Genomic DNA, 16,843 nt, shown 5'->3' with positions numbered 1-16,843 from the left:
GCGCCATGGAGACCGGCGAGCATTGTGCACTGGAGACATGCGGGCGGCTGTCCTTCCTGCCAGTCCCTTGTCCGCTCTGCATCACCACCTTTTGCGAATCGCATTTCTTGCCCGACCAGCACGCCTGCGCAAAGGCCCAGTCGACGGTGCTCAGTGACGATGAGCTTCTGCGACGCATCGAAACTTCGGGCTCATCAGGTCGGCTGCCGTGCCAGAAGCAAGGATGCAAAAAGCTCAGCTTCGAAGTCCAGGCGCCTCTTTCACAGAACCGAACGGTAGCCTCGGATCCAGGCCTGCCGTCCAGTTCACGACGGACCTTTACGCATGCGGCGCCCAGATGCGACCGGTGCAAAGGGCTCTTCTGCGCGATGCACCGATCTGCGATTAGCCATGGCTGCACAGCCCAGGCACCCCTTACCGAAGGTCAACGCAAGCTGCAGGCTATCGAGGATCGCAAGAAGAAGGCTGCCGCACTGATCGCAAAGAACTTTCCGAACCGAGGAAAGACGTGATACATCATCTCTCAGCACCTTCGCCCATATACCCCTCCATAACGTCTTCAATCTATATTACGGGCTATCAGAATCTCGCATGGAGGCGTCAGGTGTCACAGTGAATGTTGGACGGGTGAACCGGTGTCGTATTGCAAGCCCGCACCTGATTGGCGCTATGCCTTTCCATGTAGGAATCTGTGGGCCTCTTCGCAGCTGTCGGCAGAGATGCAGAAAGTGCCGCCAAGATCGAGCTCGGCATTTACGCCGTCGAAGCTGCCTCCTGCTCGCTTGGCCTGGTCCTTGGCCAGCGAGTCGGTGTCTTTGTACGGGCATCGGATCTGTTGTGGGAAAGGACATGGACAGTGCGATGGCTTGGCCACACACGAGAGAGTGCGAGGACACAGGTACTGCGTACACTGAGCTGCATCCACTCTTGCTTCAAACCAGCTCGCGTCGCCCGACTGTACCGTTAGGATGCAGTTGATTCGAGCATGGCGCATTCACAAGAGCAAGTTGGGTCAGACCTGACACGGCGCCTTGGTCAAAGCTCGCAAGACACCATACTTACCGGCGGTGGCTCTTGTTCCCGCTGACCAAACATCGATCCGCCCGCATTGCCTCCGAAGAATTGCTGGAAGAACTGTGCCCGAACCGTGCCCAATAACAGCAGCGCGACGAGCATGATGGGCGAGAAGAAGATGGAAGATCTGGCCATGACGCCTAGTCGAATGCTTCCGGACGTTGGCGACTCTCGCAAGATCCAGGTGAGGGCAGGGCGCTGTAGGTGAAGGCTATGTGGTCTTGCAGCGGACACAGATGTGTGAATTGAAGGCAGGAGGGTCATGCGCGAAACAGCTCGTGCTGTCGGCACCACCAACAACGTGGAAGGGTCCACAGCGCCGTTTCCCGAGATCCGGCTTCGTGCGCCGGAATTTTTGGCGGAAACACAAAATTTAAGGGTCAAAGGAAAGCAGCATAAAAATGCGGAGCTTTGAGAACAGCACCGACCGGAGCCGCTTCTTCGTCCTTCCCATCACAATCCTTCACCATAAGCCGAACGATAGCGCCTTAGCAATAGTGTCGCGGGCTATCCATAGGCAGACAAAAAGATGGAAGGAGAAATAGCAGAAACGCAAGCCGTGGCTGATCATGTCGCCCCACCAACGGAAAGGCATGCTGATGAAGCCATCATCACAGATCTCAATCACGGACCAGGCGAACAACTTTTGGATGCTGTGACCGCAACGGAAACGCGCTCATTGGGAAAGGACGCTACAACGAAGGCGGATGTGCCCGTCGTAGATGCACCGACCGACACGACTCTTCTTACAACTACATCGGCTGCAGGAGCTCCAGTCGACGCACCAGCATTGTCCTCAGAAGTCCTCGCGTCCCAGCCGCTTCAACCATCAGCAGACACGGACAATCACGCTGCGAATGTAATCGACCAGATTTCGGATGATCAGTCCGCTGGAGAGCCTCACTCAGCGGATCAAGTATCGGATCTCGCAACTTCAAAGGAAGATGACGAAAGCTTTGTCCCACCGGACATGGAGCACATTGTCAGTACGGGTGCAACACAAGACTCTGCAGCATCGATGCAAGCATTGCGAGAACTAGTTGCTCAAGCACGCGCTTCTTCGGGCCAGCCACGCGAATCGCTTCCACCTGGATTCGGCGACGACGACATGGAAGCTTCCGCAGCGCCGCCCACGACCGAGCAGCGTGGGGAGAAACGCAAAGCAGAAGCGGAGCTCGAAGACCTCCTACAGACCAGCTCCGGTATCGAAGAGGCCAAGGCTGCTGCTGAAAAGAGCCAGCATCCAGAGACAAAGACGCTCTTGCAGAAAGCGCTCTCTTCGCTCTCTGGTCTAGTATCACGCCGACCGAAGGCGGACGCTTCTCAAACAGCGTCGGCGCCATCGGTGGCAGCTAAGCGCGACAAAGTCGCGGACGAAGAAAGCGATTCCGACAGCGATTCCAGCTCTGATGACGAGTCTTCCAGCAGTGATTCATCCGAGGACGAGGACGAGGACGCAGAAAACAACGCTGGCAATGCTGACCAAGCTTTGGCGGCCGACGACGATGACGAAGAAGGTGGAGGCCCTGGCGGAAGCTCGGCGCCAGCGACCAAGAACGAGATCCTGGCCCCAGAGGTCGAGCAGCCTGCTGTTCGAATGCTGTCGGACACGGACAAAGTAACACTGCGGAAGCTGGGCAAGGTCCACTCCATCGTTGACAGCGTCGTCGTAGTCGAGCAAGATGTGCAGCAGACTTCGAAGTCAGACCCAGCGAGTAGCAATCCCGCTCCGGTGGACAGCACCGGTCGACAAGGTGAGCGCGAGGGCGAATACAGTGTCCTCGACACAGGCAGTCTGCTCTGCTTCGACGATGGCCAGGTGCTCGGCCTCGTCTTTGAAACGTTCGGCTCGATCCACAATCCCATGTATTCGATCCGCTTCCCTTCGGCCGCCACGATCGACCGCGATGCCGTCCAGACTCGACGCCCGGTCTTCTACCTCCCCGGCCAAAGCACTTATGTCCTCACCCAGCTCCTGCGCTCCATGAAGGGCAGTGACGCAAGCAACATGTGGGACGAAGAGGTCGCTGACGACGAGATCGACTATTCGGACGACGAGCAGGAGGCCGAAGCCAAGCGTCGTGTCAAGGCCATCCGTTCGGGCAAGGTGGATGAGCAAGGTAACCCGCTTCCCTCCAACTCGAATAGAAGCAACAAGCGCCAAAAGCAGCACGCCGCCGCTGCCGGCAACCATACATCTGGACCTCACCACGGCCCGGCAGGACCGAGCTTCCATCAAGGCCCGCCCCAGAGCGCAGCGGGTGCGCGCAGCACGATGACGAGCGCTTACAATGGCCCGAATGCGGGTCCAAGGCGCAATGCTGGTCAAGCCCAGCCGGCCAACCCCCTTCCGCCCGCCAGCGCTGCTTCTCTCGGACCTGCCTTCCCTCACGGAATCGCTTCGCTTCCGCCTAAACCATCGGCAGGATTGCCCTCCAGACCTAGTTTCATCGCAGAGCCACCTTCCTCTTCTGCTCCCCGGCCGTCTGCTCCTGGACGAGATCCGACGGGCGAGCTCTCGTCCATGCCTCGATCCAGGGTTGGCACGGCTGAAGGCCACCCAAGTGGACAGAGCCACAGCAGGATGTCTAGCGGAGCTTCCGTCAATCTACCTGCCAAGCCGATAGACGCTGCTGCCGCAGCCGCAGCCGTCGCTGCTACTTCCAAGACGGGCTCGCCGATGCCGCCGCATCGAGCTCCGGCTTCAGCAGGCGGGATGGGCTCGCCGTCGCAGCCCAGCCGACTCGCATCGAATCCTGCTTCCTATCCCAGCCAGGCTTCTCCCGCCTGGTACTCTGGATCCGGCCCAGCAACACCCAACACTCCGGCCTCGCCTGCCATGCCGTCTCCCCACACAGCTGGTCGGGGAGCCGCATACAGTCCTGGTGGTTCAGGCGTATCGCAGCCGGCCCCAACAGGCCATTACAATCCTGCCTATGCGGCTCATTGGCAGCACGGCTACGCTCCCGCGCCCCCTTCAGCAGCGCCGCTTCACGCACCTGGTGCCATGCCGTGGAACGGCTCACAGGCGTATCCTGCACCGCCGTTGCATTTTGGCCAAGGCGGCGTGCATGCGCAAGCCTATCCCGGCTACGGCGGTGGCTATGGACAGTACGGTGCAGGCCCAGCAGGCGCGTGGAACGGCTCTGGCTATCCAAGCATGCAATACAATGGCTACGCTGCTGGTCCTGGCAGCAGCGCCGCGATGCAGAATAGCATGCACGGCCAGCACGCATCCGCCGTGCCACCGCATGCTTACCCCGGTCACGCTGGAGGCGGTGATGCGTACAGCACGTATGGCTATGGTGCACCTTCTCAGCAAGCTCCCGGTGCGGCTGGCGCGGATAGATACGACCCGAGGAGCCCCGCGATGGCAAGCAACGGCAACACGAGCTCGGCCCAGCCCGACCTTGGCCCGCAGGGACAGTAAACTCAGCCCGGCGCAAAGAGACTCGGACGTGCAGCATCGCCAACTCAAATTGGTCTCCTACGTGTTTTTGCCTTGTCACCAATACGGATGTCGTGCCCGCCAAGCTGCGACGCAACGAGAGCCAGCCCGCTGCGCACGGGCCGCATCGCCACGGGAATCGACGTTGCAATAGATCAAAGGGCCGCGTCTCTGCCCCAGCTCCTTCATTTCTCACACATCACCAGGCAAATACCGTAACCAGGCAAATGAGGGACTGTATGCGCCAAGGTTGAGAGTGTGATCTTAGTGCGAGTTTTGCCAAGAGTCTTTTTCTGAAGTCACATTTGCGCTCGCGTGCAAGAGGCGACGCGAGACGACAGGATGTGCCATCAGGCTGATCATCTAGTCGCAGTCGATACATGCTTCGAACCAACCACCATCTCTTCGACACGCCATCGTCCCTATCCCCCAGCTTGCTCTCACTCTTCGCAGACCTTACCCAACACGGCCTCATCGATCGCCACCACGCTATTCTTCCCAATTTGGATCGATACAAACTCCCAGATAGCCTGCTGCCTGGGCACGGAGTCGATCAGCGCACGGCCAGCATCACATCGTTTTCCTGCGAATGACGGGATCTTCCGGACGGACAAGGAAGTCGTCGAGCTCCTTCAACCAGGTCGGCATCCGGGACAACGGGTGGGGCCGACGGCGTTCGGCACCGGGACCAAATGGTCACAGTCCCGGATCCGAACCGGGACAGTTGCCGGAACCGATGCCATCGCCAGAGCCCACGCTATCGCCACAATCGCCTTTGCCTTCCCGCAGCGAGACGGGCCTCGCGTCGCATGAGCCGTCAATGATCCCGGACGAGGAAATGAAGCTTGACTACCTTCTGCGCAAAGCAGACGAACGCATTGTCTCGAGTGGTGCTCCTCTCCATCACGGATGGAAGCATTTGCATTCAGATCTCCTGCACGAGCTCGTCACAGAGCTACAAAATGTGGGCCCCGGGGCGATCCGCGGTCTCAGGGCAATGCACACCTCTGTTGCTTGCCTCATCATCTTGATCGGTTGCTACGTGAATGGCAAGATGGACAAGCCAGAGGATCTCACATCGGTGAAGTGCGGGGTCCAAGACATTGTTCTGGGCTATTGCACTGTGCCTTGCTACGAGGCACGTGAAGAAGCTTATCAGGCGCTCACAACTCTGAGCTCCAGCGACCACAGCCTTGTGAAGAGGAACTGCTCGGAACTTGTGCAGCTGCTGCTCATTCACGGTCCCAGAGACCATGACATCATCAACGAGATGCTAGCTAAGCATATGGACCTGGCTCTCTCCGACTGCTTGCAGGTCATGGTCGACGAGTACTGCGCTGGGCCACCCAAGAGCCTCATTCTAGACTTCTTGACCTCGGACCAGGGCCGTGACGCATTGGCCACTGTCATAGGCGATCCTGTCCAAGAGATCAAGCTTGCACAGATGCTTGCGCCTGTTCTGCCTCTCGCAGGCCCCAGCCACATAGGAAAGGTCATCGACATCTTATCCTCTCTTCAGGATATCTGGCTCGACCCAGAAGGGCCCCCGACCGACCAGCAACTGGCCCGCGACATGCAGTCAGCCGAAGCAGCACTTTTGTGGCACTTGTGCTTGGCGCTTATGGTGCAGGGCGGCACTTACAAATATCCAACCAAGCCGAACACAGTTCTGGAGTCAGTCAGGATCGAAACTATTGTAAACCTGGCTTTTGCTCCCCCAACATTCATCAAGGGTGGACTCGCTCACTTCGAGAGACTTGTTCAGACCGCATTGGACGGCAGTACTTCCAAAGTCCTTTCCCGTGCACAGACCAAGCCTTCGGCCTCTAAGGTCTTCATCGAAGAACTGGAAGACTCCATCAGGTACTTCTTCTGCGTTCTGCCGGCACAATCCAATGCTCAAGCAGCAGAAGAGTGTCTGCAGTACTTCTCCCCAGCTCAGCAGGTAGCATTCTTTCGCTCCACAGCCAACTTGGCTGCAAGGATCTTGGCAGCAGAAAGGCTTTGTCCTGTGGAGCTTGGCTTCTCCGCAGAGTCTCATGCTCAAGAGATGTTGGGAGTGATCTCACGCGCATTGATGGTAAGTAGGAAGCTGGAGCTGCCCGCCTTGTGCTTGTGCTTGTGCTGGAATATCATCACTGACGTACAAGTCTAATTGCCCCGTCAGATGTGCCGGTCCAGGAAGTGGACGTTGGAGGAACCATTGGCGTACCTACGCTCAAGGAAGCCGAGCAGAAAGCTCGAGATGCATGTCTCGTCCTTGCGGCCGAAGCTCTCTTGGCAGCAGCTCACCATTGCGAGTTGACTCTCACTTTGTCATCTTGCGCGGCAGCATCGTTCTCACGTGATGTCAAAGCGCATCTTCGGGCACTGATGGACTTGGCTGGTGATGCTCGCCGCCTCCCGGAGGAGGTGCATGCCTCAGCTGCCATGCTGTTGCGACTCTGCGAAGAGTACACCACTTCGCGTCGACCACGCCAAACCGGTGATCACATTGCCCTCAAGCCCGAGTGGCTGATGCCGCCGCCTCCTTTCCCCGAGTCCAATCTTGCCGCCTCCACGCCAGCTTGGAAGCCCATTGGTTCGAAGGGTCGCTCATCCACCGACGCAGGGCACAAAGCGCGCAAAGGCGAAGGCAGTCCAGTTGGCTTGGCAACAACCAGACAAGTCCGCGGCCGCGAGAGTCCTGCCGAGGGGCATCGATCGCGCCGCTGATTCCGTCCAGCTCGAGTCATCCGCCTCGATTGTCAACTCCATATTCAGCTCAAGGCTGCACGCAGGGTCTGGTCGGTGTAGCGAAGTAGTGAATCAACTAGCGATCGATATTGCAATGCATGACAGATCACTCGCTCTCTTCATCATCAGAAGCAGCTTCGCCTTCCGCAGAGTCGTCTTCTTCGTCCTCGTCCTCGTCCTCTTCCTCGTCATCCGAATCGACCTCGGCATCGTCGTCATCCCAACGCTCTTCGGCGACGAAGTCGTCATCTTCAGGAGCCGAGTCGTCCAGATGCAACTCTGCCGCTTCCTGTTCGTCGTCACTTTCATCGAGAAACGAATCGAGATCCTTGTACTTTTGGTGTGTCTGTGTTGTGGCGGCGGATGCGTCTAGCTCGGTAGGCGTGGCGTTACCGCTGACGCGTGACGATGGAGTGCCGGCACCTTTGCCTGGAGTGAGAATGACGGGTGTCGACGCCCGCGGTGAGTTGCCCGTGAAGTCGCTGGATGAGAACGATTTGAGGTTGGACAGCGAGGTTCCTTGCAGTGTCGGAAGCGATGGTGTCGAGACGGAAGGAGGCTCGCGAAGGGAGGCCGGCGTCGGCTGCTCGGTCCATGCGGGCAGCTTGGTGTTGAGCCAGCCCTTGATGAGCTTGCCCCCGAGGACGAGCGAGAGAGAGGCGATCTCGGGACCGTCGGAGTCCCTGCTTGATGCTTTGTAAGGGTCTCCATGTGAAGGAACCGCCTCGTCGTTACCTTCGCTGGCACTTGATGCGGCAAGGTCGAGCGAGGCCTTGCCTTCGAACAGCACATGGATCACCTGCTCCCGGCGCAGCCGGACGCCCTTCAGATCAGCATCGTCCTCGCTGACAGTCTCGCCAAAGCTGCGCGCAGCCAACTCGATCGCTGCTTGGATCGAGTCCTCTTGTGACTTTGCCGCCTTGTCGCCCTCCGTTGCAGGGGATGGGGACTGCGTTGCTGCCAGGGGCGCAGTGAGTCCTTTGAGGAAGCGAGCACGATCACGCACGTCGAAGTCGGCGTCGTAGCGTGCGAGCTTGAGGAGATAAAAGTGGAGCACTGTGACCGCGGACATGAGCTGCTCCGACCTGCCCTGGTCCGCCGAGGTAGCTCCCGGCGTCGGCACCAAGACAGTCGGTAGGAATGCGAACGCTTTGCTGGACGTGGTCAAGATCTGAAGTTTGACGGCAGATGACTCGTTGACAAAGTTGACCGCACAGCGGCGGAGGACGTCTGGCACGACCAGCTCCGCCAGCGTCCGAGTCTCTTCCCTCTTGCCGTCTGCACTGGAAGATGTCGAGATCGAGATGGATTGGCGCGCGTGTTGGCCAAGCAGCCAGAGGATACTTGCTCGTGCTTCCGGATGGAGGATGGCACCTTTGCCGACTACTTTGGGCTTGACGTTCTTGCGCTTCGACTTCTCGGCCGGGTTGGGCTTTGGCGTTGTACCAAACAGAAGGGCGGCCAGGCGATATACGATGGCCGACGTCCTGCGCGATTCCGGGGCAGCATCCAGAGCGGCCAAGTCAGGCGAAAGCTGAAGGAGGTTCTTGATTTCGAGGACCGCACGTGCAACGGTGGAATCGTGGACACGGGGTCCAGACTTGCGCCTTCGTAGCAAGTCGAGCAACATGGACAAGCAGGCAGAGCTCGCATCGAGCTTCTTGACGAGCGCGAGTTCGCCTAGGCATGCGACTGCGTGAGCGGAGACGGCCGCGTCTGCTGATTGTATGTGCGCGCCGAGCTCCGCCAAGACCAAGCTGCAATTGCTGGCGTTACACAGCAGGACGAGGAGGTCGAGCTTGAGCAAAGACAGGAAGCTTGGCTCCTCGTGCGATGCGCCAAGGAGGAAGGAAGTGGTGAACGGTGCAAACAGAGATGGGTCGTGGCGGGAGATGGCTAGGATGTTGAGAAGCACCAAGTACGACACGTCGGGCGAGGATCGCAAGAGGCGCACCAGAGGCCGTGTGAGCATGCGATGATCTTGCGTCGGTGCGAGATAGAAGATCAGCCTCGTCACCGCGAGCACCACAGCGGGATTCCGACTGTGCAGCAAAGCTTGAGACTTTCCGAGCAACAGCTCAAGATCGCGATCTAGATCGGAGGATGGGCTGACGATGGGAAGGGACACGGTCGATGACTTGGAGTCCTTGCTTCGTGCCGCTAAGGAAGGCGGGGTGATGGCAGCGTTGCTGGACAGAAATGCCTCGAGCCCGTCGACATCATGGCGTCTTTTGCTCGAGTTTGGAGCTTCCTCGGTTTGATGTGGCTTGGCAGTGCTGTCTTTCTCGAGCTTCTGCGACGGGCCGATAGCGGCGTGTTCTGGCATCGACCTCTCCTCCACCTTTGGTCTGGGCAGGTTTGATCGCGCGTATCGCGACAAGACCTCGATGGCTGTAATCTGGCCCCATTCGTCCATGTCCGAGAGCGCGTGGCAGATCCTGCGATAGTTGGGGTGGATGAGATGCCAGTCGTTTGGACAGACGCGCTGGAAAGCAGCTAGCGCATCGCTAAGCACAAAGGGAGAGCGATCCGCGAGGAGTGTGCCGAGAACCTCGAGCAGCGACTCGAGCTGCGACTTGTCGATGGAGTGGCATTTGGGAATGGCTAGAGCCGCGATCTTGCGTACATAGAGGTTCGGGTCGCGAGCAGCCTTGGTGACCGCCATGAGCACGATTGGCGAGACCATGGCGACCTTGATGCTGCTCAGCACGCGGAGCGCCATAGCACGGATGAGCGGGCTCGGATCCGAGAGGTCCCGCTGAAAGCTGTTGATGCTCAGCAAAGTTAGGTCGGGATTGCTGTTGGCGTAGCGCAAGAGTACAATATAGACGAGCTTGCGCACGTCTAGGTTGGCGCAAGAGGTGAGCTTGAGGACGGCCGGCAAGAAAGAAGAGGCGTCGCGGCCTTTGGAGACCATGGCGACGATGCGAGTGAGGGCTGCAATGCGGTCTTCATCTCTGCTGGAGTCGATCTGAGTCGCGATGGTGGAGAGTTTGTCCTCGGAGGTGTCGAGATACTTGGCAGAGCCGACACCTCCCACGAGACCTTTGAGCGCGGCGATGGCATCCTCGGAAGTCTCGGAGAGGAAAGCAAGCGCACGAGAGGAACTCGAGTAGGCCGCACTCATGTCGCTGGAGACCGACACGACGTAGCGCTGGCCGGGAGAGCGTCGCGAAGGAACCTGGAGATTGCCGATGGTGCTGGACTGCGTTCTTCGTGAGGACGCATCTGCTTGGGTGTTGTTCTGGTGGAGGGCGCAAGCGTGGCACGCGCTTCGACACCTTCTCATTTTGCAGATTCAAGTTGATTTTCTGTTAATTTGAGTACAGCAGCAGAGGCCTAGCCGCCAGGCGGTTGATCGAGGATGCGCTGAGACGCTGATATCAGCGTCCATTCGCAGGTGCACTATGTACGCCGCTCAGAAATCAAATATTAACAATTAAGAATGTCCAAAAAATGAGGGTGTTTTTTCAACGCGGCCGCAAGCTTTGCGTGTTGCGAAGAAGTGCGAATCGGCCCCGATTCGGATCCGTTTGGGGTTTCAGATCCGCGCCTGGAACGGTGGCCTCTGTGGCGGGCCTGCTGCCGGCGAGTAATCCGGCCAAGTCGATGTCGAGGTCAGCCGGCTGATCAAAGAGCTGGACCTGCCATCCATGCTGACTTGATGCTGAGCGGATGACGATGGATATGCCTACCAAGCCGAAGGCGACACGCGGCGCCGGCGCGCACGGTCAGCAGCGAATTGTGATTTTCAGGCAACAGCAGTCAGCAGCGGGCAGGCGAAGCGAGCGCCAGATGGACCCTTCGCGCCTTGGCTTCACGCGACGGCCAAGCTGCACACGCCTCCCGAGACCGCCGCATATTCCTCCAACACACCACCTCGCGCCTATCGAGTTCTCAGCATCGATCAGCAGGTCTCGCAGTGTCTCGCAGTGCCTCGCAGTGCCTCGAGTCTACGTCCTTGGTTGAGACTCTGGAGCACTGTCTCGGATCGACCGACAATCACGGCGCTTCCACAGACGAGTCGCAGCGGTAACGTCGACGGTACATCCGAATCGTCACCTAAACACACTGCATCAGCACAGTCGCCTCCTGTTCCACCGCTCTCTTTCGGAACGAAGTGCGTATCGGAGAAGCCGTCTCGATCTCTCGTACGTTCTCAAGGGGGATTCCGCCTCAAAGCTCGTCGCTGCTGATCCAGGCTCACTGCATTCAACGGCGCCTGCCCTTTCTCCAGCGATGAGCAGGAATACGCAGGACGGTCGTGATCCGACTTCAGTCCAAGTGCTCGGCATGAACATCTCGCATTCACAACCACTGGCTCGCAACATGTCCGGCACCGGTGATGTGACTCCACCCTCCGGCGCATCGACGCCTCATCAGCAGGGAGATTACGCCGCAGCTCGCACTTACATCCCTTCGCACGGATTCACGGCTTCGCGCCTGCAGAACCAGTCTTCCTTTAGCACCGGAACCTCACAGAGCCCCGCGAGCAGCGAGGCGCATGAAGAGCTGGCATCCTTTTCATCGCGCTCTGCCAGCCACAACGATGCCTCCACTGCACCGCTCGCATCGGCCGCCGCAGACAGCTCGATGCGCAGGTCCTACGTCACCCGCGGTAACCGTAGCCTGAACCACAAGGATTCGTTCGGAGGATCCTACGGCTTCAATGCAGCACCCGATCTCAGCGCAGAATCTGCCGACGAAGCTTCGACGCCCTCCGTGATTGAACAGTCCCGACTTTCCCACGCTCAAGCTGACGGATCAACCTCGGAGGGACATCATCGCAACATCTCGCTATCTCGTGCTGCTAAGCATGCGCGCAACGGTGCACCTTTGGCTTTCCAGACTCGACAGCAGAGTGTCGGTCATAACGACGCTGTCGCGGGTCTTACCGACGCTATGGAGGTGCTGGGGCGCTCGGCCGCGGACCCCGTCTACGACGCTTCCACCTCGCGCATCTCGAGATCCCCTTCTGTGGCCGATGCCAACCCGAACGAGTCTCTGGCCGCTGCTGCTAATGCTGCTTCTCGATTCGAAAGCTCCGAATCGGCATGGCATCCCAACGACACCACCTTCTCGGCAAGCAGCGCCTATCCAACAGCATCGGATCGCACGGAACGCCACTATACTTCCACCTCCAATGCGCCGTCGTCGACTGCTCCAGACCGGCCCAGCGTCCAAGCAGAGGTGCCCGGACTGCCGCAAATCGGCGGCTCAGAGAGTCAATCTGTCTCTGCCGCCACCCAGCTTCCCTCTCACGTCGACGATCACTACCACGATGGCAGCGTGCACCGCTCTAGGAGCAACGGTGACTTGCTTCAACCGGGAAAAACGCCCGGCGGATCCGATCTGCTTTCCGCATCGCAGAAGGCCGAGCACAAGCCTCAGCACGCCGAACGCCGCGACCAAGGTGCCAGAGACAAAGCAAGCCAATCTACCATCCGAAGACCCGGATCCAGCCGCACCCGCGATACGGCAACGACAGCATCGTCCTCGAATCGCCCAGACGCCACGAATCCCGCCGGCCGATCGCTGAAGACCACACATCGCGTCTTGCCCCAGCTGCCGTCCGCGCAAGGTGTCAGGCCGGCACCCCCTCCAGCCATGTATTGGTCCAAGGCACCCGTCCACGGCAGCGTGCCGCGACGAAGTTTTCGTGCACACACTGCCAATCTCTGCGACGAGGTCTTGTGGCTTTTTGGGGGTTGCGACAATCGTGGTTGCTTCCGCGATCTGTGGTGCTTTGACACGGAGACCATGTGCTGGTCCAAGCCAAAGGTCACTGGCGACATCCCGCCGGCTCGACGCGCTCACTCCGCTACCATGGTCAACAAGCGTCTCTTCGTGTTCGCTGGAGGAGATGGCCCCCATTACTTCAACGATCTGTTCGTGTTCGACACCGTTTCCCTGCGCTGGTCCAAGCCGGAAATAGGGGGCACCGCCCCGAGCCCGAGACGAGCGCACACTTGCAACTACTACGAAGGACAGCTCATCATCTTCGGTGGAGGCAATGGTGTTGGTGCCCTCAATGACGTTCACACCCTCGACGTCACCGATCTTTCGCGTCTCGAATGGCGAAAGATGGAGTGTAGTGGCAAGGTGCCCATCGGACGCGGTTACCACACATCCAACCTCGTCGACGGCAAGCTCATCGTGATCGGTGGAAGTGATGGCCACATGTCTTTCAACGACATCCACATCCTCAGACTTGACACACAGACCTGGTATCAAGTCAAGACAGAGGAGATCCACAACCGCCTCGGTCACACCGCCACCCAAGTCGGCTCCTACCTTTTCATCTTCGGAGGACACGACAGCAAGACCTACACATCGGAGCTGCTGACCCTCAATCTCGTCAACCTGCAGTGGGAGCCGAGAAAGGTGTGCGGCAAGAAACCACAGGGCCGAGGCTATCACCAGGCATGGCTCAGAGACTCGAGGCTCTTTGTGCACGGAGGCTTCGACGGCAAAGACATCTTTGACGATCTGCACTTTTTGGACCTGGCTGCATGTGCGTACCTGCCGCAGATCACTAGCTTCAGTGTCGAGCTCGACGACGAGGAATGATGCACGCCCGCGTTGCGCTGGACGCAATGTCGGCGTGTATCGCACCGTTCTGCAGGCAGGCAAGTCACGTCACCCCTATACCCACAGCGAGACCCGAATTGCGTTCAGCAATAATTCCTTGGTCACACTTCTTGCACGCAATAAACGCATGCCATATTGGGCCACAAAGAACGCAGCCCGATCATTCGTCCGGCGTTCGGTGAGAAGGCGCTTTCGGCGACTTTCTGATCGGCACGATTCTCGCAAAGTGCAAACAGGCGTCTTTTCGCCCACCAACTGCGTGTCGGCGTGCAAGGATGCTCATTCGAGGGACGCTGAGGTTGAAAGAAAAGACAGAGCTTGCTGTCAAGTCAATCTCGCATCTGGGTTGCCTTGGACATGCATGATGGGCGGCGACAACGACATCATCCGTCCATCACATGCACGGGAGCGGGTGAGCCGCCCACCCAACCAGGACCAGAACGCGCGTGTCACTCCTGTCGACATTGGCGCACAATCGCCATGCGGACAATGCATTGTATGTTGCGCCTGCTCAGCAATAGCCGGCGACAGTGGCCGTAACCTCTGCTCTGACGTTGGCATCCCTATCAATATCGTGAAGCGCTCGGCTTTCTTTGCCACGCTTCTTGGTGGGCTTATGCAGCCGACGGGACGGTGTCGCGATGTGACAAAGATGCAGTCCGTCGTCAGCGATTCTCGCCACTTGACTTCATATCCCGGCTGGATCTGGTGAGGACTGCCATGATCGATACGGCACTCTTGTGCGGAAAATGCCTGAGTCGAGCGCCCTTCGAGTTCACCCATGGAGTGGTCTTGACTGCCGAGGCTACCGCTCCAGCCCACAGCGATGTATTGATGTGATCGCTCTGCGACGACAAATCGTGCTATGCGGCCCACCGATGCTTACCAAGAAGAGCCGAGTCCATTCCATACACTGGCTCTCTCAAATCCGGCAACACAAAATCCATACCGTGCTCCGGATCAAGCCGGGCTCACGTCAGACAGCAGCGCCACCATTAGGATACCGCTCTAGGACACACGACGGCGTGGCTTTGATCGCCGAAGCTGCTCAGTAACATGCCTGGAGCACAGACCAACGCTTGGACTGCACGCCGAATGATGGCGCACGAACCCACCCTGGGTTGTGGCAGTGCCGAGCCGTGCATCAAACTCATCTCACTGATCCTGGTCCCACCGTCAAGAGGCGCCCGTAGTTTCCCACCTCGTTGCTTCAATGATAATGAAGTGGGTCTCTGCCTAACGAAGACCCTGTGAGGGCGACCACCACCAGTTGCACGGCTCAGTCGGTGCCAGATTTTCGCCTTGCCCGCTTACAACTGGCGTCGTGGCGTCGACGTCGCTTCGTTACCTTGGCCATCTTCGCAAATGAAGTGGGGTCACCGCCAGCACATCGCTCTGCTCAAGGCAGTTGCACGGTCGCTCCTTCCATTTTGGGGCTGCGTGCGCCGCCTCTCCAGCCGCCGCTTCGAGTCTGATCTAGCCCGAGGGGTATAAGACGCAGCCTGTCCGAGCCCGAACTCTCATATCCTGGACCAAACCATCCTCTTCTTGTTTTGCAAGCCTCACAAGATCAACCACCCTCTTCTCGTCTTCCCATATTGAATCTTCTGGAAAGCGTTCAATCCCCACACTCTCTTTCAACATGAAGATCCAGGCCTCTTTCGTGACCCTTCTGGTCGTCGTCAGCGCCGCCATCTCGGCTGCTGACGCCAAGGCCGACCTCTCCAAGCGCCCCGTCCGCCTTGCCCGCCGCGACGACGCCGCTGTCCAGAAGCGTGGCTTTGGTTTCGCCAACCGCTTCTTCCGCCGCGACGGCGCCTACGATGCTGGCTCCAACCAGGATGCCGATGCCGCTGGCGCTAACGGCGGTGGTGACGTCTCCAACCCGGGTGCTGGTGGCGATGATGCTGCCAAGCCCGAGGACTACAACGGTGACAAGAACGCCGATGCTGACAACTCGGGTGCCGACAAGCCCGCCGACGACGGCTCCAAGCCGGAGGACTACGGCAACGGCGCCTCTCAGCAGCCCCAGCAGCCCCAGCAGCCTCAGGGCGACGCTTCGCAGCAGCCCCAGCCGCCCCAAGGCGACGCTTCGCAGCAGCCCCAGCAGCCCAACAACGCTCCTCAGCAGCCCCAGCAGCCCCAGCCCGAGGGCTACGGCAACGGCGGCCAGCCTCAGAATGCTCAACAGCAGGCTGACCAGCAGAAGCAGCAGCAGGATGAGCAGAAGCGTCAGCAGGAGGAGCAGCAGCGCCAGCAGGAGGAGCAGCAGCGTCAACAGCAGGAGCAGCAGAAGCAGCAGCAGGAGCAGCAGAAGCAGCAGCAGCAGCAACAGCAGCAGGAGCAGCAGCGCCAGCAACAGGAGCAGCAGCGCCAGCAGCAGGAGCAGCAGAAGCAGCAGAAGCAGCAGAAGCAGCAACAGCAACAGCAGCAGCAGCAGCAGCAGCCCCAGCAGCCCCAGCAGCCCGATCAGTCTCAGCAGCAGCCCCAGCAGCCCGAGGGCCAGCCCGGCTCTGCTCCTTCCAACGGTGACAGTGGCAAGCAGTGCCCTACCTTCCCTAAGCAGGGTGGTGGCAACGCTGACACTGCTCCTTGCTTTGACAAGAAGGCCAAGCGCAAGGACATCTGCTCTGCGCTGAAGCAGTTCGGCATCGACACCAAGCAGGTCGGCTGCTCTGACGAGGAGTGCAGCGAGGACGCCAAGGACTTCTCCGACCACGCCTGCAACAAGAAGAAGGAGTGCGACTTTGGCTGGGACAACAGCTGCGACTTCTACCTGCAGAACGGCTTCAACGGCCTCGACAAGTTCGGCTGCAGCGCCAACGGTGCTGCTGGCGCCGGTGCCGGTGCCGCTCCGGAGTCGTACGCTCCCAGCCAGAACGGTGACGCCGACCAGTCTGCCGGCGCTCCTCAGGGCGACGACAGCTCGGCCCCCGCCGACAACAGCGACGCTTCGAAGGACGCTCCCGCCGACAACGGCGACAACAGCCAGCC

The 16,843-nt window shown here is 59.2% G+C and overlaps 5 protein-coding genes across 5 annotated transcripts in view; 4 read left to right on the top strand and 1 right to left on the bottom strand.

Annotated features, from left to right (window-relative positions):
* Positions 1 to 5: 5 nt before the first annotated feature.
* On the top strand, positions 6 to 4,504 carry PAN0_006d2929 (uncharacterized protein; the record flags this gene model as incomplete). The annotated part of the gene is made up of 4 exons (XM_014801571.1): positions 6 to 508; positions 686 to 817; positions 1,162 to 1,258; positions 1,592 to 4,504. The coding sequence occupies 4 exons, from the start codon at positions 6 to 8 to the stop codon at positions 4,502 to 4,504; spliced, it is 3,645 nt and encodes a 1,214-aa protein (XP_014657057.1).
* A 607-nt stretch (positions 4,505 to 5,111) lies between these two features.
* On the top strand, positions 5,112 to 7,237 carry PAN0_006d2928 (uncharacterized protein; the record flags this gene model as incomplete). The annotated part of the gene is made up of 2 exons (XM_014801570.1): positions 5,112 to 6,602; positions 6,704 to 7,237. 2 exons carry the CDS (start codon positions 5,112 to 5,114, stop codon positions 7,235 to 7,237), a joined length of 2,025 nt encoding a protein of 674 aa, XP_014657056.1.
* A 127-nt stretch (positions 7,238 to 7,364) lies between these two features.
* On the bottom strand, positions 7,365 to 10,547 carry PAN0_006c2927 (uncharacterized protein; the record flags this gene model as incomplete). The annotated part of the gene is made up of 1 exon (XM_014801569.1): positions 7,365 to 10,547. The coding sequence occupies one exon, from the start codon at positions 10,545 to 10,547 to the stop codon at positions 7,365 to 7,367; it is 3,183 nt and encodes a 1,060-aa protein (XP_014657055.1).
* Positions 10,548 to 11,497: 950 nt separating this feature from the next.
* Positions 11,498 to 13,828, top strand: PAN0_006d2926 (galactose oxidase; the record flags this gene model as incomplete). Its single annotated transcript, XM_014801568.1, has 1 exon — positions 11,498 to 13,828. The coding sequence occupies one exon, from the start codon at positions 11,498 to 11,500 to the stop codon at positions 13,826 to 13,828; it is 2,331 nt and encodes a 776-aa protein (XP_014657054.1).
* A 1,663-nt stretch (positions 13,829 to 15,491) lies between these two features.
* Positions 15,492 to 16,843, top strand: part of PAN0_006d2925 (uncharacterized protein) — a gene marked incomplete at both ends in the record, with an annotated part of 2,138 nt that continues 786 nt past the window's right edge. Inside the window, one exon of the mRNA XM_014801567.1 lies at positions 15,492 to 16,711. Within this exon, the coding sequence (XP_014657053.1) occupies positions 15,492 to 16,711 (1,220 nt within the window). The remainder of the gene's footprint in view (positions 16,712 to 16,843) is intronic.

The sequence above is a fragment of the Moesziomyces antarcticus genome (genome assembly GCF_000747765.1).
Source record: "Moesziomyces antarcticus DNA, scaffold: scaffold_v10006, strain JCM 10317, whole genome shotgun sequence".
In the NCBI taxonomy this organism is placed as follows: Eukaryota; Fungi; Basidiomycota; class Ustilaginomycetes; order Ustilaginales; family Ustilaginaceae; genus Moesziomyces; species Moesziomyces antarcticus.
The sequence above is the reverse complement of the archived record's forward strand: the minus strand, read 5'-3'. Positions and strand labels throughout refer to the sequence as shown.